Source organism: Podarcis vaucheri (assembly GCF_965113315.1).
Source record: "Podarcis vaucheri genome assembly, chromosome: Z".
Lineage (NCBI taxonomy): Eukaryota > Metazoa > Chordata > Lepidosauria > Squamata > Lacertidae > Podarcis > Podarcis vaucheri.
In genome coordinates this window covers 16,744,233-16,772,188 of record NC_138758.1, presented here as the reverse complement: position 1 = coordinate 16,772,188, position 27,956 = coordinate 16,744,233, and the positions used below count along the sequence as shown (strand labels likewise).

At 39.5% G+C, this 27,956-nt stretch overlaps 1 protein-coding gene across 7 annotated transcripts in view; it reads right to left on the bottom strand.

The window, feature by feature from the left end:
• DIAPH2 (diaphanous related formin 2) overlaps nucleotides 1–27,956 on the bottom strand; it is a 352,430-nt gene that overhangs the window by 124,830 nt on the left and 199,644 nt on the right. For all 7 annotated transcript variants that reach the window (XM_082208590.1, XM_082208591.1, XM_082208592.1 and 4 more), the window contains one exon: nucleotides 8,523–8,687. In XM_082208590.1, the coding sequence (XP_082064716.1) occupies nucleotides 8,523–8,687 (165 nt within the window). The remainder of the gene's footprint in view (nucleotides 1–8,522; nucleotides 8,688–27,956) is intronic.

The window sequence follows — 27,956 nt, the reverse complement described above, 5'->3', positions numbered from 1 at the left end:
TAAATTGCAACAGAAAGGACTGTAGCACTTTAGGAAACAAGCAACCACCAAGACTGACTCACAACACCATATTTCTTTAACTTTACTTAAAAAAATTCCTTCCAGTAGCACCTTAAAAACCAACTAAGTTAGTTCTTGGTATGAGCTTTCGTGTGCATGCACACTTCTTCAGATACACTTCTTCAGGTATCTGAAGAAGTGTGCATGCACACGAAAGCTCATACCAAGAACTAACTTAGTTGGTCTTTAAGGTGCTACTGGAAGGAATTTTTTTATTTTGACTATGGCAGACCAACACGGCTACCTATCTGTAACTTTAACTTTACTGTTTGGGATATTTATGGTTATACAGTGGTATGAACTTAATTAGTTTCGGAGGTCCGTTCTTAACCCGAAACCATTCTTAACCTGAGGCACGCTTTCACTAATGGGGCTACCTGCTGCCACTGTGCCACCAGTGCACAATTTCTGTTCTCATCCTGAGTCTAAGTTCTCAACCCGAGGTACTACTTCCAGGTTAGCGGAGTTTGTAACTTGAAGTGTTTGTAAGCCAAAGTGTTTGTAACCCGAGGTACCACTGCACTGTACAACTTCCATCATAGATTAAGATCAGTTATAACATAGGACTTTCTTTGAGCTGTCTGATAGCAATCTCTTCTTTGTATTTTCTTCAAAAAAAAAGTGACCTTCAGATATTGAATAGTTAAAGATGAAGACTAAAATTCAGGCTTCCTTATGCCAATTCTAGACCATTGCTGTTTCCTGACTCCCATCCATTTTATCAGGACATGCACAGAATTTCCTGCTGAAATGAAACAGAAGGCTGCACAACTGCAATACCTCATTAATTGCCCTTAACACCTTTTATTAGGGAGGGACAATAACTCAAAAGTTGAAAGCATGCTTTGCATGCAGAAAGTCCTATGTTCAATCCCTGACATTTCCAGTTAAAAGGATCAGGCAGCAGGGCTGGGAGAGGGACCACTACTGGTCACAATAAATAATACTGGACGAGATACACAGATAGGCTGACCTGGTATAAAGCAACTCCTCATGTTGCTATTAGAATGAATTGTGAAACCTGTGTTCCATTGTTGGGACAGTCTTAGGTTTATAAATATTCTGGACCTTCTCTGTCAGACATAGGTGCTCAGAACAAGCATTACATTCATATTATTTCTATAGGGCATGTGGTTTTGCTCTATGTCTTCAGATAGATAGATCCTATGGTAAGGAAGGGACAATATGAGCTCGTTCTCATTCAAGACACATGCAGAGCGAAGACTATGCAAAGAACAATGACATGACAACTGCAAGGGGGGATGACAAAAGTGGTTCCTCATAGGAGATTTTAGGAATAAGAACAAGAGCCTGCATGAAACGCCAACATAGAATGCAGAAAGTTAAACAAATCCATTCTTCTTCAGTAACTAAAGAAGGTTTGAAATCCTGCTGTAGCTAGAGTCTTACATTCAGATGTGGACAGGCCATGAAGTAATAATATGAGACCCTGCATTACAATGCTGAGAATCATAATTGATTGAGTTAAAAATGCATTAACAGTTTACCATTATATTATTCTGTAGTACAAACAGCCAAACTTCATCCCATGACATAACCCTAAAGCAAATCTTCTGTATGTTGATTGACTCAGAATGTCTGTTGTTGACATAAAACAGCAGCTTAGCTTTTGACCATCTTTCACAAAAGCTCATATGCCTCCATTGCCAGTTGATAAAACTATCAATTTCTTCTCAAATGTTTGATGTGCATTTAATTATACGGTGCAAGGTGTCTTTATTAACTTCTTGAAGATATTTTAATGAAAGACAGAAAGAAATCAGTGGTACAATGGACAATTATCCCAACAAGCATTTGAGAGAGAGAGAGGTGGATGGGAAGAGCATTCAGAATGAGTTGAGACAGGTGTGAAGGACCCAAAAGTATAAACGGAAGGGACATCTGGAGTGAGACTTGGCTTGACCATAGCTGCAGGTTTGAAGACAGAAATTTATATTGTCTTCAGTCCCTGCCTCAGTCATTGTTTGTAGGCCTGCCATATTACAAGGCAGGGATAACCCACCACTATTATCCTTCTCCCAAATACTTATTTCCCAAAATAAAAACCACATTCTGCAGAGAAATGCCATTCACAACTTATGCTTAACACTGTACTCCACCTCCCTTTCTGTATATAGCTTATTCAGTATTTCAGTAATCCTTAGGACTAACTGTCCTAAAGCTTTTATTTCGCTTAATAAATATACATTCTCTCTACTCCAAAAATTAACTCTGCGGGATCTATACTTAAAGTTGACTTTCTATGAGTTGTTACCAGTGCTGGGTTGTAACCATGTTGCAGATTTATGTTTAAAAATACTTCTTGAATACCCCCACCTACCACACTTTTGGCTGCTTTTAAAAAATGTGCTAAGGTATAATGTGAATGATGATTATGTAAAACAATGGAATTGCTTGTATAATTGCAGCTGTATATCCTTCATTTAGTCTTTATGGCACAGATGCAGTTATACCTACCATTCTATAGAACTTAGCTGTCCTCAGTGTGTACAAACTAGCTAACATGGGAAAAGCCTGAAGACAGCAATCATGTAAAAATATATTTAGGAAGAAAAGCAGTAATATCATGTTCCATTATTTCTGAAGAGAAAGAAAAGGTTAGGGCATGATTATGCCCCCAGTATTTATTTGTCTTTAAAACAAAGAAACTGTCACACAACATATGAATTCAAGGCATCAAAAGAACAAATACAAAATGTTGGTCAGGAGCACCTGAGGTGTACTTGACCATAAAATACTTATTTCATCATTCTCTGTAAAATGATGTCACTTCATAAGACAAACACCACACGGTTTCTAAAACATGAGAACAGCCTGTAGTGATGAAATCTATGCAGGTTGAATAATTTATCCCTTCAATTCCAATTTGAGATATGGGATAGAAGAAAGTAATTCAAAGCAGTAAGAAGAAACACAAGAAAACAAACATGGTTCACAGAAGTAATGCCCTTTTTCAGAATACCAAGTCTCTCTGTCCTGAAGGAAGGAAACAATTTTGATGATAATCAATACCTGCAGGAGCTCACAAAGCAACTGAGAAAGGTCAGAGCCTATACTATCCGCACAGCCTTCTTTATAACTTGCTTTCTTCTTGATGCTTACTGATAATGCAATAATAACTTATTTATAGGGAACATTTTGTTGGAAAATCATATGTGAAGAGGAACTGCAGGACCCAAAGGGATTTTTCTTGTTTTCAAGTCACTGATAATGCTTTGATCAGAATAAAAGAAGTTAGTTTCTTCTGCTAACATTGATTGTCTGCCCCCCCCCTTTACAAAATCTTTCATACATCACAATGACTTTTAAAAACCCAGAACATGTGGAACAAGTACAGTGGTAGCTCGGTTTAAGAACAGTCCTGTTTATGAACAATTCGGTTTACGAACTCCGCAAAACAGGAAGTAGTGTCCCGGTTTGCGAACTTTACCTTGGTCTAAGAACGGAATCTGAATGGTGGAAGGGCACCGGCAGAGGGAGGCCTGATTAGTATGCCTCGGTTTAAGAATGGTTTCGGTTTAAGGACAGACTTCTGGGACAGATTAGGTTCATAAATCGAGGTACCACTGTATTTGGTTACATTTTATTATTTCTCTATTGGGGTTGGGATGGTAAGTTTCCTTGAAATTTCCTTTGAAGATTATTCAATCTATTTAGGCAACTTTTCACCAGCCTTGGAAGTTTATTTCATTTAATGTAATAAACACTGAACATATTGATTTCATTCTTATATAATGAAAACAGTCTATTTTAAGTGAATAAGACTGTGTTTGTGTGAAAAATGCAGAGACCAGGCAATACACCAGACTTAGGGTAAAGCAATTTGGGGTTTCTAGTTGGACCAAGAGATTGCAAAGCTATCCTGAGCTGATGTAGACCATACATTAACTGCCAAGGCTGAGCATTGAAGCTGCTTCCAAAAACCAGCCAGCACAATCCTAGTAGTAAAAGAAGATTGCAAATATCAACATCAGTCATCTTTGTAGCACTGCAATCTTGTTTTCTATTTAGTGCAAGGTGTGTGTCACTTACAGAACTCAAACCATAGATATCATCTGAAAGGAGGTTTTGATGGATGTCAGACAATCACATGGGTCAGTACTGCCACCTGGCATCAAAGGCAAGAGATGTCCAGAGTTGAAGAGTATGCAGCTACTTCCTATCCTCACTTGCTGAGATGTTATGGTGAAGAATATTAGACTTTAGGCCCAAATTGAAGCCTTATGCAGAAAAGATAGCAGCTGTTGCACAATCATGTTATATGGAAAAAAAACTTTGAGTAGGACACAGTGGGGAAATATGGACCACAAGCTTTCATAAATCCTGTTTGAAGATGGCCGATGTGACGTTGTAATAGTAGCAACCACTTCAGGACATTCATATCTCTGCTCAATGTTCCACTTGGATTGAACAGATTATGCTTGACCCAGCTGAAAAGAAGGTAGGATTCTGCCTGAAGATGGAAGATTTCACTGTAGAGCTGTCAGTGTGAATGAGCACTGATGGAAGTAGAGAAGGGCAAGGCACACTGCCCACAACTCAAGCCAATTAATGCTGTGGGCAGATTCTATCAGAGTCCATAAACTGTGGGCAAACTTTCCCTAGCAGGGGAGCTCTCCAGCAGGATTGTTCCTGGATCTTGGCACAGACACCCTTGTGGAGATTCTGGAGACATGTCAACCAACAAAAATATTTGTGGAATGGTCAAAGGAGCTTGTACCAGGTATTGGAAATGTGTGACTGGAACAGCAATAGGAACTACTGAAGCTTAAAAGTGTGGTGGTAAGCCCAAAGTACAATCTGGGTGGTTAATACAAAGAGACTCTGGGCTCTCACCAGAAGTGTCACATCTGCAGAAGGCTTTTGCAACAGTGAACAAGCCATTTCCCAAATGGCCACAATCTGTTCTGGAGAAAAATGATGGCAATGTGTCCAGAATGACACTCAGGTATATATGCTGCCTCATAATCAGGTGGTTCTTTTCCATGTGTGTGTTGTTGTTTTTAGAAACCTGTGGTCCCTCGGGGCTGAAAGAGATTAAAATATAGTTTGAAGCATGATGAAAAGTGTTCACTTGTACCAATAGACCAGTGGTTTTCAAAGGATGTGTCAAGAGAGGATGGAAAGTATGGTGGAGAGATTCAAGGACAATCAAAGAAATATTTAAACATTTCAATGTGTTGCCAAAGTGTCGAAAATGGCCCTCAGGTGTAGATACGGACTCACAGCCAGGTGGCTCTTTTCAATGTTTTTTTTAGAAACCCGTAGTACCTCCAAACTGAAAGTGTGATTTGAAGTATGATGAAAAGCATTCACCTGCACCCTTTGCAGCTGAGGTAGACTGGCCAGGTTTTCCCCCAGAAGCTGACTACAGATGTTACTGGAATGGCTGTCTGCTCAAGGATGGGTGGAATAGGCAAGCATCATGGGCCCTACCAAAGGGGTGTCTCCATGGAAAAGGTTGTGATATGTGTGATATTGAGTAAAGAGAAGATAGGGCTTCTGATCTGAGTGACAGTAGTTAGAATAGACTTGTGCTTCTCCCGGGGCCTACCAAGATCTTGAAGGCCTTGTCTCCAAACAGGTTAGTTCCCAAATACAAAGCTATAAATAAGTTTATTCTGGATGTATTATCTGCATCCCAATGGCAAAGCCAGAGGATTTGACATGTAACAACATCATCAGCCATTGAGTGGGCAGTAAAGTGTGTGGCATCCAGGGTTACATCTTGCATGAAAGCGGCTGCTCAATGAAGTTGCAGCAAAGCTTTTCAAACCTGCTCTGGTTCTTGATATTGATCACTCAACAGTTCATCATTAGGAGATGATGAACTAAGGACATCACTGTAGCCAGTTTTGACACTAAACTGCATATATAGTTGGAAAGGGGGACTACATATTCCTTTCCCCTTACTCACTTACAGCTATCAATGCAATCTAGCCCCTATGCCAGGGACCAGCAGCAATCTGGTGAGTGTGTGATGGTGGCAGGGAAGGGGGGGGGAGAGGCTGACCCAGGAGAGGGGCCTAGCAATTTTTGGTGTTTGGTGTCACCCATAAGGCAGGAGGCAGGGTAGGAGGAATAGAAAGGGTCAAAGCAGTCAGATATGGAGGTGGGGGCACAGGTTGTGTAGGAAGTGGAGGAAGAGGCTGTTTGGGTGAGTGGCAGGCTGGTCAAATCACTGCAATCCCCTGTCTCCTAGAACTAGGAGAGGCTTGAAGAGGGAAGCACAGTGACAATTTCCATGCAGAAAAAAAATCTCCAGTTGCTTGAGCACACTCCATCAGTCAAAGGAACATAAGCTCGGTGGAGCTTCAAGTGCTCCACTGGGCACAAGCCAAGAAAAGTTAATACCATCTATGGAGATGCTAGAAGTATGTGTCCATGTGTATCTGGTGCTGTAAGTGTGTGCTTTTGTCAATAAAGAATTAACAGTCGGCTGTTTGCCTTCCTTGACTGGGTGTGCTCAAGACACCCCCATGAGTGGAAGAACAAAGAAGTTACAACCATGGCTTGCAAACATGAAGGAAAAGAATGCCTGTTCCTTTGGTCAACTGATTTATCCCAGAGAGTGTTCTAATGTGGTAACACAATGGACAAACCAATCATAAATACGTTGCAGCACAGCAGTTAATAGTAGTTAACCTCGGACTACAGATGTGTACTACCTCCCAACCAACAAACCATGCCTCGTTTTTATAAAAGTGTCAAGTATCTTTGAGTACCTCCAATTACTTGATTTCAAATTACTTTTATATTCATCTATCAAACTTAAAGCACAGAAAACAAACACACTTTTTTCTGAATGATACTTCTTTGTCATGAATGTGTTGGTGGTGATTTCCAGTTATAACAGATTTGTAAAAATACAATAAAAATATGTTCTGTTTTCTTAAAATCCTATGGTTAAGAATTTACAATAAAATAAAATTGCATGTAGTGAAATTATACTCTGAGAACTGTTTACATTACAGACGCTTCAGGTTACAGACTCTGCTAACCCAGAAATAGTACCTTGGGTTAAGAACTTTGCTTCAGGATGAGAACAGAAATCGCACGGTGGCGTGGCGGCAGTGGGAGGCCCCATTAGCTAAAGTGGTACCTCAGATTAAGAACAGTTTCAGGTTAAGAACGGACCTCCAGAAAGAATTAAGTTCTTAACCCGAGATACCACTATAGTTACGCAACAGATTAAGGCTTGCTGCTGGCAATATGGATCAACATGCTCAGCAAATGGCTGAGCAGTATTGATAATTCTAGGCTATTTGAATACCCCCTGAAGGCAAGCATCATATTCTGGGCCATGTTTTTTTCATCCACCCCTTATGATGCACTTAATTACAACAACCCACAGGCAGCACTGGGCAAAACATAAGCAAGAGCCCAATCTAAGATGAGTGAAAGTGAGAAATGGTTGGTGGGAAATTTCTGTCTCACAGATAATTCTATACACATGTATGAGACAGCCATGAAAAACAAACCAACAAACCATGATCCACTTGAAAAATGTGCTGGTATTCAAAATCTAGGAAAAATCTCCACACAACAGATTGCATTTTAAGACTTACAAGCAGATTTCAACTTATGGAAAGTGCTTTATTGCCTCTTCCTTTCCATCACAATACCTGGCAACACCCCTCCTCAAAATGCTACACCTGAAGTTGGGGATCAGACTATTTCCAGCCTGTCACTTTTACATATTTTTGTTCCTAAATCTATTCCGTAACATTTTAGCATTTATTTGCAAAATTGTTTTTTGATATATATTTTTCAAATTATGAATCTCTAAAGGCATTTTTATACTTTTCCTCTGAATCGAGAACTACAGCTGGATGAACTAATGAATAGAAATCAATTGACCCACACCATAGAAGCGGAAAAGTTTTCATTTCTGCAAGCAGCTCTTTGAATCCAATTCAGCAGTTCTTGCATCATAAAGAGACTAGTGTGTGATATGAGGCTTACACACAGTTCCTGATGGGTCAGAGAGTTCCATGTTTTTCTTAAGCTCTACTTAAATCAATGGGGCTTAAGTGCATATTAAGTATACAGAACACTATTAGGCCGTGCTAAGAAGCAGCTAGTTATTTATTACTGTCATCCTATCAGAGGCATCTAAAATTTTAAATACCATAGTTTTTTAAACAGTTAAAGAATACCCCCTAGATAGGAGATATGGCACCTTATAAACTTTATGAAAACAAATCACTGTACATGGGAAAAAATTAACAAAAATTCCAGCTGTTAAATTAGAATATTGGTTAAGAATCTGAACTAGTTTTATACTTGGCAACATTAAATCCATCTTAGTTATCTGTCTTCATTAACAGCATGTGCTAGAAACCATATATAATATAAAAGAACAAACTAAGAAAGAAATGCAGTTAAGTGTAGAAATAAATAAATTTATTTAAAAACGTAAGGGAGAGGGGGATACTCACCAAGAACAGTGTCCGGAATGCACTTATATCTCCAAAGAATTCCTCAACACTAACAGTTTTGGGATCGAAACAGAAGTAGTCCCCCAAATTGTCGTATAACTTGGTCATATTGTTGTGCATGTTAGATAACTTCTCGTACTGCTCTCTAGCACTCTTCGCAAAGCTGTACACTTAAAGTTAAGGAAGTTCAAATAAAATCAGTAGTAAAACAGTTTCAAATAAGATTGCTTTATCACTTAAATGCATTCCTCCTAATTACTGAATTTGTTAATTGATGATTTTATATAGAAACCATGCTTCACACATTCTAATATGCTTTAAGCACAATAAAATCCACCAGGCTATTGTTTTTTCACATGTGCCCAACATGACTTTACTTTCTATAGAACTGCTGATTGTATGGCCACATATGCAGGTTGTGCTCCTTGAGTCTGGTCTTGACCAAAGTGTGAACACTGAACCTGCAAAGAATAAGGAAATAACATCACTTATAGAAACACATTTTCCCCATGAGATCAGCAGCAAGTCTAACCAGTTTATTGTGATTTATTTATTTTAAAGTGGTTTTACTTATAACACAACAATGTAAAAGATTATCTGATTACTATGCTATATATATATATATATATATATATATATATATATATATATATATTTGCTTTCGTAGATTTTCACGGGTACAGGAATGCAGGTTTTGGTGTCTTCGGGTGTCTTCCCGTGTAAGAGTCGGGGTGTCTGTGCGACGTTTCGACGAGGTCTCACTCGTCATCTTCAGGCTGGTGAAGATGACGAGTGAGACCTCGTCGAAACGTCGCACAGACACCCCGACTCTTACACGGGAAGACACCCGAAGACACCAAAACCTGCATATATATATATATATATATATATATATATATATATATATTATTCCACATAATAATATGCAGATAATAGCAGCTATCTACTGTCGTCTTCTTTTTGGCATTTTTTTTAGCTATCACAAGACATTAAAGCTCAATACATCTGGAACAAAAAGGCAGATGACCATCATTGGTGTAGATGGTTCCTATATTACATTTGTCTATTCACACTTTGAAGTCAGGTGCAGGGAAACCACCAGAATATGGTTGCAGGAAAGCATTTTTTTAACCATCAAAATGGTCAGATACAAATAGCACATACACAAATAAGAAATATGGACTTAATTGCCTCTAATCCTACAACACTGCAGCTTTGACTATCTGGGGGCTATTTCAAACACAAGTAGGGAACCCTAAAAATTGTGGTAGAGCAATTAAATGTATACTTAATCCTCTCAGCAGAATAAGTAGATTACAATATTTTAGAAGTGGGGGTGCTAGCAATACAAATGTTTGTTTAAACACAGGATATTTTTCAGTGCTATTGGCTGAATATTAGTGTGCCTTCCCATGCAGTGAAGTAAAATTAAACAAGGAATGGTTTGCATTGTTCCAAGTGCCACTATTCTGTTATAGTAAGCACACTGCAGCTTTTTATTAGCAACTGAAGAGGACTGGAAATCAACCTGAGATCTACTTAACCTTCACAACAATTGCAGTTACAAATTGCATAATTGTTACCTAAAGCGGAAGGAAGCAATCTCACACAGAAGTCAGACTTTTAGAACAACGTGAAGGCAAATAAAGGTTAACATTCTATTAAGAGAATAATTAAGGCATATTGCTCCCATTCTTCTGTTTCAAATTAAATAAATGTTTCATTTAATTATTTTTTAAAAAAAAGTTGTTGAAAATGTAGCTTTTCATTTTAACCAACGGCAGGCTGAATGGTTGTGTTATAGTGGTGGCTTTAGCCTTGAACAAGCTGGTATTTGCAAGTGACACACTGACTTTGGAAAGCTTTTCCGTATCAGGTGTGAGTTGCACCAACATTGACTGAGTTTCAGCAGCAGGAAACAACAGGGCTGCTGACTCAAGCATTTGACTAAAGGGTGTTTCTCACCTGGTTAACATAGTTGTGTCTAAGTATATTGTTGTTTTTACTTAAGTTGTATTTAAATGAAATGTTCCTTTATTGTAACTTAATGCTGTATCTTACTCAGGGGTTGTGTGAACACTGAATAATTTAAATAAATTGTTTGCTGCACACCAGTACTGCATTTTCCGTATTTCTGCCAATATTCTTCTAGAGAGCACGCCAAATCTTTAAAAGTCAGGCCAATTTATGTATCTTTCTGTCTATAAATCTGCTGTTTAGATGTACACAACCTAGAGACATCCAAATACAAGGCACACAGAAAGGTGATGCTACCTCATATTTTAGACTCGACCTGTCAAAGTTTTGGCTTCTGTTTTAAACCTTTTTAAGAATGCAATCTTGATGTGCTGTGAATAGAGTGATAAACTATAGAGTCTTCCAGTGATATATTCTACTTATTGTTTTTGGTAACTGATTTCTAATAAAAAATGAAGCAACTCTTAAAATTGTGTTTGGGATGGTGGGGCAATGGATCAAACATTCATAGTTCTTTTAATGTAAAGAATTATAGACAAACCATTGCAGAGAGAAATGGTAAAAAAAAACTTTTAAAAGTTGAAACTACAATAAGGTTTCAGACATAAAAGGGGGATGGGACAAAATGAAGAGCAAATTATATATATCTGACATCCAAAGAACTATGAACACAGCTCCAAGAGTCTAAGTGGGCTATGGACTTCTATTTCCTTCAAAGAGCAGTTCTGCACCACACCCCCATCATACCACAGGTTAACTTATTTTGAAACCCAGGAGAGCTTCAAAATCAGTCATGTAAGGTTGATGGACGTAGACCAGAGAGATATTGATTCAAAAATCTGCTCAGCCACAAAACTTACTAAGCTACCTCGGTGCAGTGCTTTTTACCTTAACCTAACCTGATGCATAGGATGGTTGATATGTTGAAGAAGTTTGGGAATGATGGTGAAAACCATGTACACTGCTCTGCACTGGGTAGGAAAAATAATTTTCTCAGTGGCTGAAAGTGTCAAAAAAATCCATAAAACCTATAACACAACACAAGATTTAGAAAACAAACAACCTTTAATGCAAGATACAGAAATGCATCTAAACTATATAATAATGCTGTCTCTCTTCACTGCTAAGATGCAGGCAAGTGAGGTTTCCATTATTCAGCTGTCAAGGAACTCCCTTTTCGAAACGTCGAGTGCCTACTGCATTTGTCTTTTCCCTGTGGAGGAACTGTATGAGGGGATTTCACTTGCTCACTTTTATCAGACCTGCTTCCATCTTAAAGTGGCTGTCTTCTCCTCTTATTAGCAGAAAGTAAAAGCCAACAGGCAGGGAAGCAAGCAAAATGTGAGTCAAGAGGAAGATGTGTAAAGGAACAGAGAGGAGGAAATTAAATGTTGTTGTTGTTGGTGTCATCCAGTAGCACCTTAGAGACCAACTAAGTTTGTTCTTGGTATGAGCTTTCGTGTGCATGCTAAGAACAAACTTAGCTGGTCTCTAAGGTGCTATTGGACAACACACACACACACACACACACACACACACACACACACATATCAGACCAACATGGCTACCTACCTGAATCTATGATGATGATATAAGTTGGCTGTTGCATATGGATTTGTGCTAAATACCAGCCAGTCATATTACAATATGAAGATAATTCATTGCCAAAAAATTTTGTTTGACAAAGGTGTGTCTGATCTGTGACCTGGGTGTCCAGGTTTTGCTCCCTACCTCAATAGCCTTCAGCTAAGAAGTAAATACTTATCTTTTTAGAAGGCTTTTGGGCTGCAAAATCTTGCAGAGCATGGGATTTTACATTATATAGGTGTGTACCTATTGAAAACAAAAATGTGATTCTGCTCTCATTGTTTCCTCTTTGTCACAACATTGAGCTAGTTTACACGAATTCATACTTTTGGAGACTTTTAATAAATATTTTAAAAGTTAGAAAGCTGGTGGAAGTTATTCCAGTTACTAAATTAAGTATGTGTAGAAAAGAGAGAAATGCTTTACAAAGCCTGCAAACAATGAAGATATGAATGGAATGACGTGGCGGGGGAGGGATATCTTTCACAGCAGGCAGCATACCATTGTCAGCATAGAGTATAAAGGACTGGGGACTAACCTGATGGAATAAATTGACACTGACACTGAAGTGAAGAGGGAAGTGACAAATGAACAGCTTCCAGAGAACAGCTGACATAACTAATTTAAAGGGAACATGTGAAAGAATTTTGAAGTTTTCTCCTTTATACCACATACTTCATAATACTATATGGAAGCTGCTGTTTTCTGAAGACTTTTTAAAATAGTTCACACTGGTCCCAATATGAATTACTGTATTTTTCTCTCTATAACACTCACATTTTTTCTCCTAAAAAGTAAGGGGAAATGTCTGTGCGTGTTATTGAGCGAATGTGTGGTCCCTGGAGCCGACTGGCCCGAGTACAGGAGCAAAAATCAGGCAAAAATCTTTTGCCTTCCTTTCCTCCCTCCCCTTAAATCCCTCTCCTGCATTGTTAGCCAGCTGCTTCTCCGCACACTCCTCTCGTGCTCCTTGTCCCTTCTGTGTTTTTCCTTCCCTCCCCACTTAAAACGTGGTTACAAAGCACGGATGCACATGGATCCTCAGGATCTTTGCATTGGGTCACCCCAAATTCACCATCAGATCACATAGCATGTCCATGGCTACAGCTTGCACCAAAAAATCACGCCACTGTTTCCTGGGGCTGCAATGGTGCAAAAACGTGGTTACAAAGCACAGATCCACATGGGTTCTCAGGATTTTTGCACTGGGCTACCCCAAACTCACCGTCAAAACACATGTCTGTGGCCACAGCATGAAGCACAAAAATGATACATCCGCTGTTTCATTCAGAATTTTTTTTCTTGTTTTCCTCCTCTAAAAACTATGTGCGTGTTATGGTCAGGTGCGTGTTATCGAGCGAAAAATACGGTAAACAGACTTACAGAACAGCAGTAAGACTACACGGTACTATTATTAAAGAAGGGAAGTGTCATTTTCCAATATGCATATCCAAATATTGTTATTGACTCTGGATAAACCACCACTTACAAATCCATGAAAGCTCTGCAGACTTCTACAATTTCATTTTTGTAGCTGGGTGGAACAGAAAGGGAAAGAGAAAACTCAATGAAAAGGGCAGTTGGACAACCACCTTTCTTTTGCTGGGAGAAGGCAACAAATAAGGACATAATTCTGCTAGAGCTGTAATTTGAAACATTTTATGTTTCAGCTAACACCTGTGCTTTGTTAATTTCCTTCATTTTCGCTGCATATTTGACAGTAAACACCACTATACAACTGGATGTTATTAATCACTGTGTGCTGCCAGTGGTGGGAAAAGAAAGAAAGGGGTTGGAAGAGGTTTGCAACTTGTGCAGAGCCGCTTCCCAATGAAAGAACCCCAAGCAATCATAGGGAACAAAGAACAACTTGCTATTTATAAATATAAAATACACTGCAGTAGCAGAGCAAAATAACAGCACAAGTAAATGTTTCTCTTTAAAAACCAAGGTTTGCTATAGTAACAACAACAAAAGCAATACAAACAAAAGATTGATCATTGACATGCATAGCATTATGAAGAAATGAAGTGACCTTGGCTATCTAGTTCTTTCATTAACAAAAATACATGAATATTCAGCAGGAAGAGTGGGAACAAAACAATTCAGTTTTCATAGGTCCTGTTCCTTGCAGAAATCACAAGGCTGATGTAGCACATATATGACATGTATAAATGTTTTATGTGCTTCACACAGTTTACCTCAATCCTTTTTCAAAGATGTCATCCATTAATTCCAGGTGTGAAGCTTAGTAATCACCAGCAATTCTTACCAATAATTCCTCTCAACAGATTGTTAATTCATGCAACTGTGCAATCTAATTGGCCCCTAGCTTGATGCAGTTGTCATTTGAGGTGTTTGCGGCAAGCACAAATTATTGTCTTGAATGCCAGAATATCATTTTAAAACAAATTGGCAAGCTTTGTCAAACCTTGACCCTAACAGTCGAATCATTTGTGAATGATAACTTGGAAGAAAGCACCACTGAATTTGAAGTGAGTTTCTCCAAATTAAGTATGGACAGGAGCCTAGCCTAAACCATATTAAACAAGACATGTTGATACACTGATATTTAGAACTGAACTGACCACAGCAGCAATATAAACAGAGGCAAATAAAATAAACCTTGGACAGAAATTATCATTAGTGAGCTTTGATGCCCTTTTAAAAAAGTTTTTGAAGAAATAGCTATCACCCTGGAAGGGATTTTTTTCTCATCTTTAGTGACAAAATTAGTGTAAATATGTAACAAGATAAGAAGAGTCTGCTGGATCAGGTCCATCTAGCGCAGTGTTCTGTTCTCACAGTGGCCAACCAGAGGCCTGTGGGAAACCAGCAAGCAGGACTTGAGCATAAAAGCAGAGTCTCTCCTTTGATTTCTAGCAACTTGTTTTCAGAAGCATTCCAAGTTTATGACCATCATTGCCTCCTGTGGGAGCAAGTTCCATTATCGAACCTATGTGAAGATAGCTGTCTAAATGTAGCATATAACTAAAGGAAATCCAACAGAAACAAAGTTGCACTATAAAGAACTTAAGGATACTGAATCAAACTGAAGCACCAAGTTTTCAGGTATCAGTGGTACAAAAAATTGTAAAGGAAAGGCAGACTGGAACAAAGGAATCTTCAAGGCATATGTTTGAAGGTCTGTGCTAAAGGGGTGGTTTTGTTGTGCCATAGGAAATTTCACAAATTGTGAAATTGTTATTTAAATTTGGCTGCCCTCAAGGGACGTTAAAGACCTGATTATACTAAATAATTGCGCTGGGCGAGAGCTAGCGGATGCAATGGGGGCCGAGAAGTATGATTTCTTAGCAGCCTTCACCGCCATCTCGTAGGTTTTCATAAAAGCCCTATAAGATGTTCTTGAGGCTCTGTCACGGGCACCCCGCCATACTCGCTCTAGCCGTCTGAGGTCCCGCTTCATTTTCCGGAGCTCCTCGGTAAACCAGGGAGCCCGGTTTCTGCGGGGTCGCAGAGGGCACTTAGGTGTGATCTCAATCGATGGCTGCCAGGAGCTGGGTATTCCAGCCCTCAACAAGCTCAGTAATGAGTTGCCAGGGGGAGCAAGGTCCCGCAAGGCTTGGCGGAATCTATCAGGGTCCATCAGTCTCTGTGGGCGAGCCCAAATCGGCTCGCCACCTAAGCAGGGTGGGGGTGGAACGTCAATCCTGGCTTTCAGAGCGTAGTGATCAGACCATGGCACCTTCATCGAAGGAGACATGATCACATCTATACCTACGCCAAAGATCAAATCCAGCGTGTGGCCTGCTTGATGTGTGGGGCCCGAAACAAACTGGGAGAGCCCTAGTGTCGCCATGGAAGACACCAGGTCCAGAGCCTGTGAGGAGGGAGTGGCATCAGCATGGATGTTAAAGTCCCCCAATACCAATAGGTTAGAGAACTCCAAGGCCCAGCCGGCCACCACCTCCAATAGGCCTGACAGGGTGGCTGCTGGTGCGCTAGGTGGCCGGTACACCAGCCAGACAGCCAAGCTCTCCTCGGAGCCCCACACTAGGCCAACAAATTCAATGCAATGTAGATCCCAACCAGCCCTTAGGCCTCCCCTGGCCTAGCCAAAATGGTTTTCCAGTTAAATTTCCTTGACCAAGTGCCAGATTCTCCAAATTCCCTAGTTCTTTACTTTCCCTGCCTATTCCCTCAATTTGCCTGCTTCCCCAAAGCTGCCTAAAGCTCTTTCTAGATCTAGTAGCATCATAGAAATATAGAACTGTATAGTTGGAAGGGACTGAGAGTTATACAGTCCAACCCTCTGCAATGCAGGAATCTCAACACTTGGACCTCATCAACACTGATACCGTACCAGACCCTGCTAAGCTTTTCGAATGTGCTAGTAGTTTTACTGCTGCATCACTAGGAGGAGGGTCAATATTTTCCTTTAGGCTCTTGTTCCATTGTGCTCTACCTTTACTCCCAGAGCCCTGCATTTCTAGCTTCCCAGCACCAGCACCTTAGTCCCCACAAGATCCTCTAACAGATTTACCATATCAAGGCTTACTGATAAAGCAGATGTTTTGAACACAGAAGGTTCAATATTCAATCCCTAGAATTTCTAGGTAGGGCTGGGAAATCATGAGACCCTACAAGCTAGTTACTGATGCCAACAATCACCTAGCTGCAGCAGTTTACTCCATTTCAACATGATGCTATAGCTTTCTTAGAAACTGCAACACCTTTAAAAAACAAAAGTGTGTTTGTGATAGACAAAAGCAAAGATTCTGAAAAACACACACCAAAGTACACTTTCAAAACATGTTGCAAGACACAATGGGGAATCGACAGGTCAACACCATACATTATTTCCTACTGTGCGTGGCACATGTACCCCTCACAGGGGTTAAATATGTGTGTGCCATCAACATCCTCAATTGCGTGAAGGAGATTTCTGGACAAGGTGAAAGGCCATAAGGGACCACCTCCAGAAAACATTCCCCCCCCAACTATCTTGTAAGATCTGACAGCAGTTGAACAGAGCCCATATTCATGTTTTTCGAGCCTCCCAAAGGAAAGGTCATTTGTACAGTGTGACAAATTGCTTCATGTTCATACTATTTGTTTCTTCGTTCACTCTTCTGCAGCAGTATAAGGAATGAAAAGTTGCTAAAACGGAGACCAGAGCTTGCACAAAGGAAGCAACTCATAGAGCAGAAAAAACCAAACACATTATGAATGTTTCTTACACCTAGATTCTGTTCAGTTACTTATAAGTCCCCCTGATACACAGAAAACTGTATCTAAATGCCTGAATTTAGGACCAAAGCAGCAGACAGCCTCAAGATCCAGATATAAAGTATCCATGGTTGACAGCAATATCATAAAGACAACCTTCAACCATGCAAGTACACCTGCCTACTGAGATCATCTTCAGGGGCCCTCTTGTGTTCCCCCCAAATCCTGGAAATACACTTGGTTGGGACCAGGGAAAGCACCTTTTTGGTAACCATGACTAGACTTTGTAGCTCTCTTTGAAGGGAAATGCAGCTTTCCTCCAACAGACTCTTGTCTTTCGACATCTACATGCAGTCGCTGGAAGGGATCATCAGGGGGTTTGGGCTGGGTGTCTATCAATATGCAGATGGTACCCAGCTCTACCTTTCTTTTAAATCAGAACTAGTGAAGGCGGTGAAGGTCCTGTGTGAGTGTCTGAAGGCAGTTGAAGGATGGATGGCAGCTAACAGATTGAGCTTGAATCCTTACAAGACAGAAGTACTGTTTTGGAGGGACAGGAGGCGGGCAGGTATGGAGGACTCCCTGATCCTGAATGGGGTAACTGTGCCCCTGAAGGACCAGGTGCGCAGCCTGGGAGTCATTTTGGACTCACAGGTGTCCATGGAGGCACAGGTCAATTCTGTGTCCAGGGCAGCTGTTTACCAGCTCCATCTGGTACGCAGGCTGAGACCCTATCTGCCCGCAGACTGCCTTGCCAGAGTAGTGCATGCTCTGGTTATCTCCCACTTGGACTACTGCAATGCGTTCTACGTGGGGCTACCTTTGAAGGTGACATGGAAACTACAACCAATCCAGAATGCGGCAGCCAGACTGGTGACTGGGGGTGGCCCCCAAGACCACATAACACCGGTCTTGAAAGACCTACATTGGCTCCCAGAACGTTTCCGAGCACAATTCAAAGTGTTGGTGCTGACCTTTAAAGCCCTAAATGGCCTCGGTCCAGTATATCTGAAAGAGCATCTCCACCCCCATCATTCTACCTGGACACTAAGGTCCAGCGCTGAGGGCCTTCTGGCGGTTCCCTCACTAAGAGAAGCCAAGTTACAGGGAACCAGGCAGAAGGCTTTCTCAGTAGTGGCGTCCACCCTGTGGAACACCCTCCCACCAGATGTCAAAGAGAACAACAGCTACCAAACTTTTAGAAGACATCTGAAGCTTTTAATGTTTGATGTATTACTGTATTTTAATATTTGGTTGGAAGCCGCCCAGATTGGCTGGGGAAGCCCAGCCAGATGAGCGGGGTATAAATTTTAAAAAATATTATTGTTGTTGTTGTTGTTGTTGTTGTTGTTGTTGTTGTTGTTGTTGTATTTCGTTAAAGCCCAGAGCATTTGGGTGGTAGAGTGATGTTTGACTGTACGGATTTTAACCATCTCCATATTCTGAGTGTTTCTAATTGCTGCAGCATTCTATTATTTCCTGCTACTGATTTAGTATTGGACTGTACGAGGCATTTTCTGTAAACTGTAAATCTGACAGACATTGAGCTGTATCTTGAGACACTGAGCTGTATCTGCATGGCGTGTCTTGATTGTTAGTCACTTTTTGTTTTTCTGAGGAAGAGTTGAATATATATTTTTAAAAAATAAATAATTTCTTCCTCATCTTGCAAGTTTCCCTTCTTTTGGCTTAAAATCTACGACTTCCTTATACCATTATATCACCATTCAACAGAATATATGAAACCATACTAGAACAGAGATATTTCTATATGCTCATCTCAAATTTTCTACCTGTCATACACAAATAAGCAAATATGCACCAATATCCATTTGAGAATGCTACCTCATACAAAGAATTTGGCTGGCAGAATTGACTTTGCCCCAGTGCTAATAAAGCAAGCATTTTTTTTTAACCTAAAGTTAGACTTTGAACCTAAGCAGATTTCATTAGAAATTACTTTCAAAGCAACTGAAACTAACTTTAGAAGCAACTTTCCTCACATATGGCTCACTAAGCTGTAGCACATAAGACTCCATGCCAAAAAAGGAAATAACAAATGATTTAACTAGTAAGCTCATGGGAAACACTCTGATACTGGAACTGCATTTGGTCTTAGCCAAAAGGCTGAGAAATAGTAATTCAGTGTTTGACACCCAAAAAAGTTCAACACAGTGTGTTTAATGAAGGCACAATGAAAGTTTGTGCATCTTTCACTTCATAAATATCTGACCTTTTCTGGCCTTGCTGTAAAGCCTGGTTAACACAATTAGTAAATAACACATTTACTTTGTTTACTCATTTTAAACCTTAATATGCAAAGGTAAAATGTATTTGTGAACCCTGGTTTGTGCAGGAAGATTCAATAACTAAGAACGATTAATGGATTTCGACTAAGAAACAAAGCAACTTGGACATCTAGGTTACTCCTAATATAGCATCTAAAAAGTGATTCACAAAACTTCACCTGCAGCGATAGCCATTGTTTCATGATTTCACTGTGAATGAGATCTATGAGTGTACATTTCACATGATTTGTTACAATACTCTTATGCATGTTGAAATTGGCTCTAGCAAATACTTAATTAAGAAAACTGACTGCAGTGGAAGGCACTAATTATACCACTTTTTTCTGTTAGAAAGTGTTTTTCTGAAATCAAATAATTCTTTACACATTATCATGAAGATTCTACAAGACCAGTAAACTAAGCTTGGTGATAGAGAAATTGGCATTCATTTAATGATCACATTGCATTGGTGTAAATCAGTCATGAAGGTAAAAGGTGTTTCAATTTTTCTCTAAGAGGGCATAATCAAAAGTTTATTCATCTTACAATAAACATGAAGTTTGTTTGGAATGAGTTCAGCAACTCAGTCACACCAATATAATCACACCCCGGTTTCCTCTCCCCTCCTGCCCTTCTCTCCACTCCATGGGAAGATGAACATAGAGAGTAACAGAGTGGTACGTTAAATATCATGTATTCTGGCTCATCTTTGCTTATGTTAAGCACCCGTTTAGGTTAGTTACAACTCTCAAGAATAGGTTCTGTTTAGCTCTATTTGTGTAGTATGGCGGTCTGGATTACCTCTGCTATTACTCCTAGAGATCCAAAGCAGCTCTAAAGATTGAAAAACTGCAACAATTTGGGAGATGAAACCACACAACAAACTGCCAGCATAGAGAAATGGGGAGAAGGAGGGGGAGAGATGAATGAACATGCTGAAACACACGCACACAATTCTAAAATATTGAACACAAAAATGGTGACAACCCTTGCAAAAAAAAAAGAGAGGAAGCCCTCCCATACAAAAAAACCACTTTTTCCTTTGAAGGAAAAAGGAAGAGGAAAACAACAGAAAGAAAAGATATGAGCTGATCTAGAAGCAGGCGGGATGTCAGATGTTTCACAGGTAAGGAGAAGGCATCATGCCAGTTGAATCATGACAACAGGCCCTCTTTTATTTCTGCCAGGAATGTGCACCACCATCTTTATTATAGGACTTTTCTGATCAATTATTGTCAAGTCCAAAAATCTCCGATATAATAATAATAATAATAATAATAATAATAATAATAATAATACCCCACCCATCTGACTAGGTTGCCCAAGCCACTCAGGTTGGCTTCCAATATACAAAAGCACAACAGAACATCGCACATTAAAAGTTTCTCGATACAGGGCTGCCTTCAGATGCCTATACTTATTCCTTTGACATCTGATGGGAGGGCGTTCCACAGGGCAGGCGCCACTACCAATAAGGCCCTCTGCCTAGTTCCCTGTAACTTCACACCTTACAATGAGGGAACCACCAGAAGGCCCTTGGAGCTGGACCTCAGTGTCTAGGTTAAATGCTTGGGGTGGAGATGCTTCTTCAAGTATAAAGGGCTGAAGGTGTTTACAATTGTATTCATGTATCCAAAAGCATAGAAATAGTTAAGGCTTCTGTGCCGTACCTTTTATGTTTGAGAAAGAAGTCTAGAATCTCTCCTTGTTAAGTAAGATAGCTTAACACAAATCAGACTGTACATCCGAAATGGGGAGCCTCTATATGTTGTTAGACTTTAACAGTCAACAGGCAACAGCACCAGCCAGTGTGACCAATAGCCAGGACTGCAGGAATGCTGGAAGTTGAAGTCCAACAACATCTGAAACAACATCACAGTATAAAGGTAAAGGTAAAGGGACCCCTGACCATTAGGTCCAGTCGTAGCCGACTCTGGGGTTGTGGTGCTCATCTTGCTTTATTGGTCGAGGGAGCCAGCGTACAGCTTCCAGGTCATGTGGCCAGCATGACTAAGCCGCACAGAAACATCGTTTACCTTCCTGCCAGAACGATACCTATTTATCTACTTACACTTTGACGTGCTTTCGAACTGCTAGGTTGGCAGGAGCAGGGACCGAGCAACGAGAGCTCACCCCGTCGTGGGGATTCAAACCACCGACCTTCTGATCAGCAAGTCCTAGGCTCTGTGGTTTAACCCACAGCGCCACATCTAAATAATTACTGAAGATGTAAAAGAAAATATTTAAAACAGTTGATGTCCGCTGCCTCATCAAAATGTATAATTTAGTTAGAGTACAAAGATGTACTCCATTCACGATTCAGATAGTTCCTTTAAATATTTTAAAGAGCTTGCGTGAACCCCAGAGGAATTTGATGGTGGGATCTACTTTCAGCTGTCATCCCAATCATGGGTGGGACTCTTTTTGCTGCTTAATCTCTAAAGAAGTATCACAAGCTAAGAAGGGTCAATGTGATGGCTGAAGTGCAGTGGTACAGACATTTGGTACATAATGTAGACTGCATGTAGATTGTCAGATAAGTGGTGGGTTGAAAGCAAATTCTAAAACCTCCATGATATCCGCTGACATACTCTAGCAAAAATGCATTATAAGTAGCTACGCCACAGAATGCTCACACTATCACTTCCCAGTGGGATTCTTTTCCTTTCGGACTAAAGTTGTTTTACTATATACCGTATTTTTCCATGTATAAGGCTAGGTATTTTTCCCTAAAAAATAATGTCAAAAATTAGGGGGTATCTTATACACAGATAGTGCCGAGGGTGGACTGGTGATTGGTTGTTGCAGCAAAAATATACAAGGGGGCGTCTTACAGACGAAAAATACGGTATATTATTATATAATTTATATTATATAGAGAACAGTGCTCCCTCTCGGAAATTATCCAAACACACTCTTATTTTCAGTGTCCTCGCAATGATAATTGGCCTAGCATTTTTGTATTCAGCCCATTATTTCTGCAATGTAAAAAAGATTTTTCCTAGTTGGATAAACATTTTATCCAAATCATGCAGAAGCAGATTTCTGTATAAGGCAGAAAAAGGGGTAATAAAAGATACCATGGTGTCTGGAGGAAATCTGTGAAATCTGTCAGTTATCCATGTTCTATTTCCCTTTTTTCATATAAAGTTGAACAAGATGTTGAATATTACAAGATGGACAAATTATGCATATTTAATGCCACCCACCTATAACAGGGAGCAAGATTGAAAAAGAAGTCAGGAGAGTTTAAACACGTACAGTTAAACAATGAATTACATCTCCAATATTTGAAGTTAAAAAGTAAGAACTGTATGAAACACTCTAATTTAAGAGCCTGGTGACCTTTTGGTACCAAGATATGAAAGAATAAAGATTGGATATGAAAACGTGGGTTTTGTTTCTTTTAGAAATAATTTTTCATCTCTAGAAAGTATAATATGGTAATTCACAATCATTCAAAGAAATAAAAAATACACTACAATTTAAGCACTTGTGATTTGCAGAGTTCATGCTATAAATGCTTTGGCCCTATTTTGGCAAAGAAACATTTTGTTTGATTCTTCCTTCAAAGATTTTCAAAAGAACCTTGTATAAAACATATCTACATTGGAAAATATATATATTTCCAATACTGCAGATTGTGGGAAACATTATATTTTTTCTTCTTCTGAATATATACATCTTTGCCTTCTTTATCCTCTACAATAGACTCAAGTAAAGACTATAACAAACAGGCAGTGCTCATGGTTTGCATTTATGAACCCACACAATTTCTATTTAATGGAAAGCTCTTCTCTATTAATATTGCCAAGATAGCTGCATTGAGTCATTGACAAAATTTGGATGAGATAGAAACATTTCAAATAAGAAAACCATGACTACTGGTCTGTATTTGTGTAAGTAAGTTTGCTATGACTCTACTTCCTAAGAGCATTCATATGTGTTCAAAATAAGAGATAGATGGATCAAAGTTTGCATTTATACAAACCAAAATTAAACAAGTTAAGAATAACCTTGCTGGATCAGGTCAGAGGCCCATCTAGTTCAGCACCATGTTTTCATAGTGGCCTACAATATACCTATGGGAATCCTGCACACTGGACCCAAGGGCAACAGCATTCTCCACTTGTATGATTTCTAGCAACTAGTATTCATACACATATTATCTCTGATACTGAAAGCCGCATTCTACCAACATTTTTCTCCATGCTTACATCTTTCACAAAAAAAGAGCAGCAAATATATGTGGCGCCCCTTATAAAAAGACCAGTCCTGCTGGCATCCTAAAATGTTGGTTCTACATTTTATAATATTTAGGAGAATCACTGAATTGTAGAGTTTGAAGCGACCCTAGAGTCATCTAGTCTGATCCCTTGCAATGGTGGACTTTTAATTCTAACATGCTCGTGTTACTATTTATTTTCTTTATTAATGAAAAATATAATTGTGCATATAACTCAAATGACTTAAACAATACCGGTTAAAATACAAAGATTTAGATTCATTAAAGTGTTCAGGCAGCCCGTAAGATTTAAATTTCAGTTACTTTTTGTGGTGGCCACAAATAACTGTAATTTCTGTTTATGAACGAATTAGAAGACAACCTGCAAATATATGGCAACAAAGAATTTATCAAACACAAAATATGGTAAGAAATTGGAACTCTGGTGTACTTTCCCTGGACAGTAGATTAGTAAAAAAAATCTGCTACAATAAATAGAGATAACTTCATCAGTAAAATATGGGTAGAACAAATAAATAAAATGCTTATTTATGATACAGCATGCAACTTAATATTGTGTTCTGCTTTCACATTAATTAAACATGACTATTTGGATAACACTAAGAAACATGTCACAAATTGCTTACTAAAAATGATGAGAATCTGGCACAAATGCCTAGCAATCTGGGAACAGGACCCAATGGCTTTTTCAACCAGTGCCCTTGTCAATCAAACTCTAAACCCAAGGGCAATTTTCTCATCCTGATAGACTTTGTTCTCTCTTTTTCAGTTTTTTAATTTTTTTAAAAATATTATTTATTATATTTGCTTCATAAAATTTATACATTGCTTGATTGTAAAAAGTCTCAATGTGGTTTACAGAAAGATAAAACAATAAAATCAAGAAAAAATAGGTTCTGAGTCAATAGTTTTGACAATCACCACTTCGGGCCCACAATTTGACAAGTGGAAAAATTATCTGAAACATCAAATCCCTATCAGCCCTCTATCCCAACAGTGACTGAATGCCAATAGGTTATAGCCAAATTCTTAATTTTAACATTTCTCTACTCATCCTATGCTCAGGTCTATGCACTGATAACCTCTACGTTAGATTACAGCAACACATTATATTTTGAGTTGCTTCTAAAGATGATATGGAAACTTCAGCAGATGCAGAATTCAACAGCCAGGTTGCTCACTGGAGCAAAACAGTTGAGCATATAACACCAGTCCTCACTTCACTGCACTGGCTGCCAATTAGCTTCCAGGCCCAATTCAAAGTGCTGGTTTTGACCTATGAAGCCTTAAGCAGATCAGGACCACAATACAGTCGTACCTTGGAAGTCGAACGGAATCCGTTCCGAAGTCCGTTTGACTTCCAAAATGTTTGAAAACTAAATTGTGACTTCTGATTGGCTGCAGGAAGCTCCTGCAGCCAATCAAAAGCCGTGGAAGCCCCGTCGGACATTTGGGTTCCAAAAGAACATTCGAAACCGGAACAATTATTTCCGGGTTTGTGGCATTTGGGAGCCAAAATGTCTGAGTTCCAGGGCGTTTGGGATCCAAGGTACGACTGTACCTCAAGGACTGTCTCTTCCCATATGAACCACCCTGAATCTTGCAATCATAATCGGAGGACCTTATTCATGTACCTCCTTCACAAGAGGTCCAGAGGGCTGGCAACATGAGAACAGGACTTTTGGGTGGTGGTTCTCCATTTGTGGAATGCTCTCCACAGGGAGGTTCACCTGGTTCCATCATTATATATCTTTAGAAGTCAGGCAAAAAAATTCCTGTATAACCAGGCCTTTGGTGGACTCTCCTGGGCACTATTTTGTGAAAAAGGGCACTTAAGCTGCAAAGGGAGGGGAAAAATGACTGAAAATTACTTCCCTCCCTGTTCCACTACCAGAAGCTGTACCATCAGCTGAGTAAACTTTATAACAGTGGTGTGGTTATGGCTAAACTTCTTAACTTTAAGCAAGGGAGTATTTATAATTTTTTTCCATAAAAAAGAAATTAGCCTATTACAATAAGGTCTGTAGCATACAATCGTCTCCAGTAAAAATAAAAAAAATAAAAAAGTACAGCAATTTTCCTACATTATGCTCTAGTGAATATACATGTAAGATACAGGTTCACGGCACACAAGCAGAGTTGTCCTCACTCTGCCTAAACAAAGGTGATAAATTAGAACTTTTAAAGAATACTAATAAGAAAGCCTAAATCTCAATAATTCCTTTTGAATTAAGCCATGCCCAACATCCTGTGAACTAGGTGCCCTTTTCACCTTACTCAGCACCACCAGCTCTACAGCAGAAGCACTGCAGCATCTTTGCCCTGAACACCATATTGGACAAATGTTTAGCTAATGTTTTTACCATCAAGGCTCTAGCAAAGTAACTCCATTTTGCAGCACACAAGTGCTTCATATGATCAGATTTCCATGGAAACCCTTGTGTATTCATGTAACCATAAACTCAAACAAATGAGCAAGATAAAGTTGTAATAATATGATGTGAAGCAATGTCAGAAATAACATCTACTACTAAGACACAATCAGACTAAACTATTTTGTGTTAGATTAAGATACTCTTAAGTGAAGGCAGCTGCTGTTTTTCTCATCTCCCTACTCATATTACAATACCCTCAATAAACTAAAAGGGCATACAAATAATTTAGACTATTAATTGTAATTTGAATGCAGCAACTTAACTCATCCTAGAAAGTAGTCAGAGTGGCATTCAGTTTACATAGGGTAAAGGTTCCAATGACCCAATTTACTATGAAGGTGGCTTGATCTGGAGTTTTTTAAAAGTTGTCTGTTTCTACTATAGCTGTCTCAGTTGCTTATTAGAAATCAGAAGAACAAAATTAGTGTCAAAAGTGCATAGAAAAACTACACTTTCAGTGTCTCAACCAACTGACCCCTCCTACCTCTAAAGACTGTTCTGTTGGCAAAAGTGGCTTTTGAAAACAGCAAAAAAAAAAAAAAGGGAGAAAAGGCTTACTATGAGTTGAAAAAACAAACTTACTTTTTCAAAACTTTCATTAGAGGTAAATAGTATCTAAAAGTATCCATTAATTTTAATGGGAATAGCTTTGTTTTAATTTAATTGCAGAAAATGCTTTATCTGCACTTTAGGACAGAATGTAAAATGCAATAAAGTCATTAATTACGAAAACTAGAATAATCTTAAGGAAGAAGCTAGACTTACTTTTAGAGTTTTTTCATTTAAAGGTGCACTATATAAAAATGTAAAACATTATCCCACTTAGAAGAGGGATAATAAAATGAAAACACTTAATCATTATTTAATTTTATACCTTTTAACTTACAGAAATATTACAGGTGTATCTGCAAAGTGGTCATAGCTATATTTGAATTGGCAAAAGGCCTTAATTCTACTCATCATCTCAGCTTCTTAGGTAATGAAAAAACAATTAGCTGGAAATTTATGAGACTTCACGAAGTCCGAAAGGCTCTGTGTTGCCTTATTTGTTGTAACATGCTTGACAGCTTATTTTAAAGAGAAAAAAACCTATAACCTACCTTTCATTGTACAGTGGTGCCTCGCAAGACGAAATTAATTTGTTCCGCAAGTTTTTTCTTCTTGCGAGTTTTTCGTCTTGCGAAGCACGGTTTCCCATAGGAATGCATTGAAAATCAATCAATGCGTTCCTATGGAAACCGCCTTCAGGCCAGGTCCGGGGACAGTCTGTCCCCCGACCTCTTCTGAAGGCTGGGGGGGGGACAAGGGCTTTTCTTCCCACCCCCAGCATTTAAAAAAACCCCGGGACAGCGGAGGACTTCTCCGCTGTCCGGGGCGATCTTAAAATGCTGGCGGGCGGCATTTTAAAATCGCCCCGGGACAGCGGAGGACTTCTCCGCTGTCCGGGGCGATTTAAAAGCCTCTGGGAAGGCTGGCAGGGGGGGACAAAGACTTTCGCCCCCCGCCCGCCTTCAGAAGAGGTCCTGGACCTCTTCTGAAGGCGGGCGGGGGGCGAAAGTCTTTGCTCCCCCCCGCCTGCCTTCAAAAGCCGTCCGGGATAGCGGGAAGCGCTTCCCTGCTATCCCGGACTGCTTTTAAAATGCTGGCGGTGGGGAGCAAAGCCTTTCGGCCCCCGCCGGCCTTCCTGGACCTCTTCTGAAGGCCGGAGGGG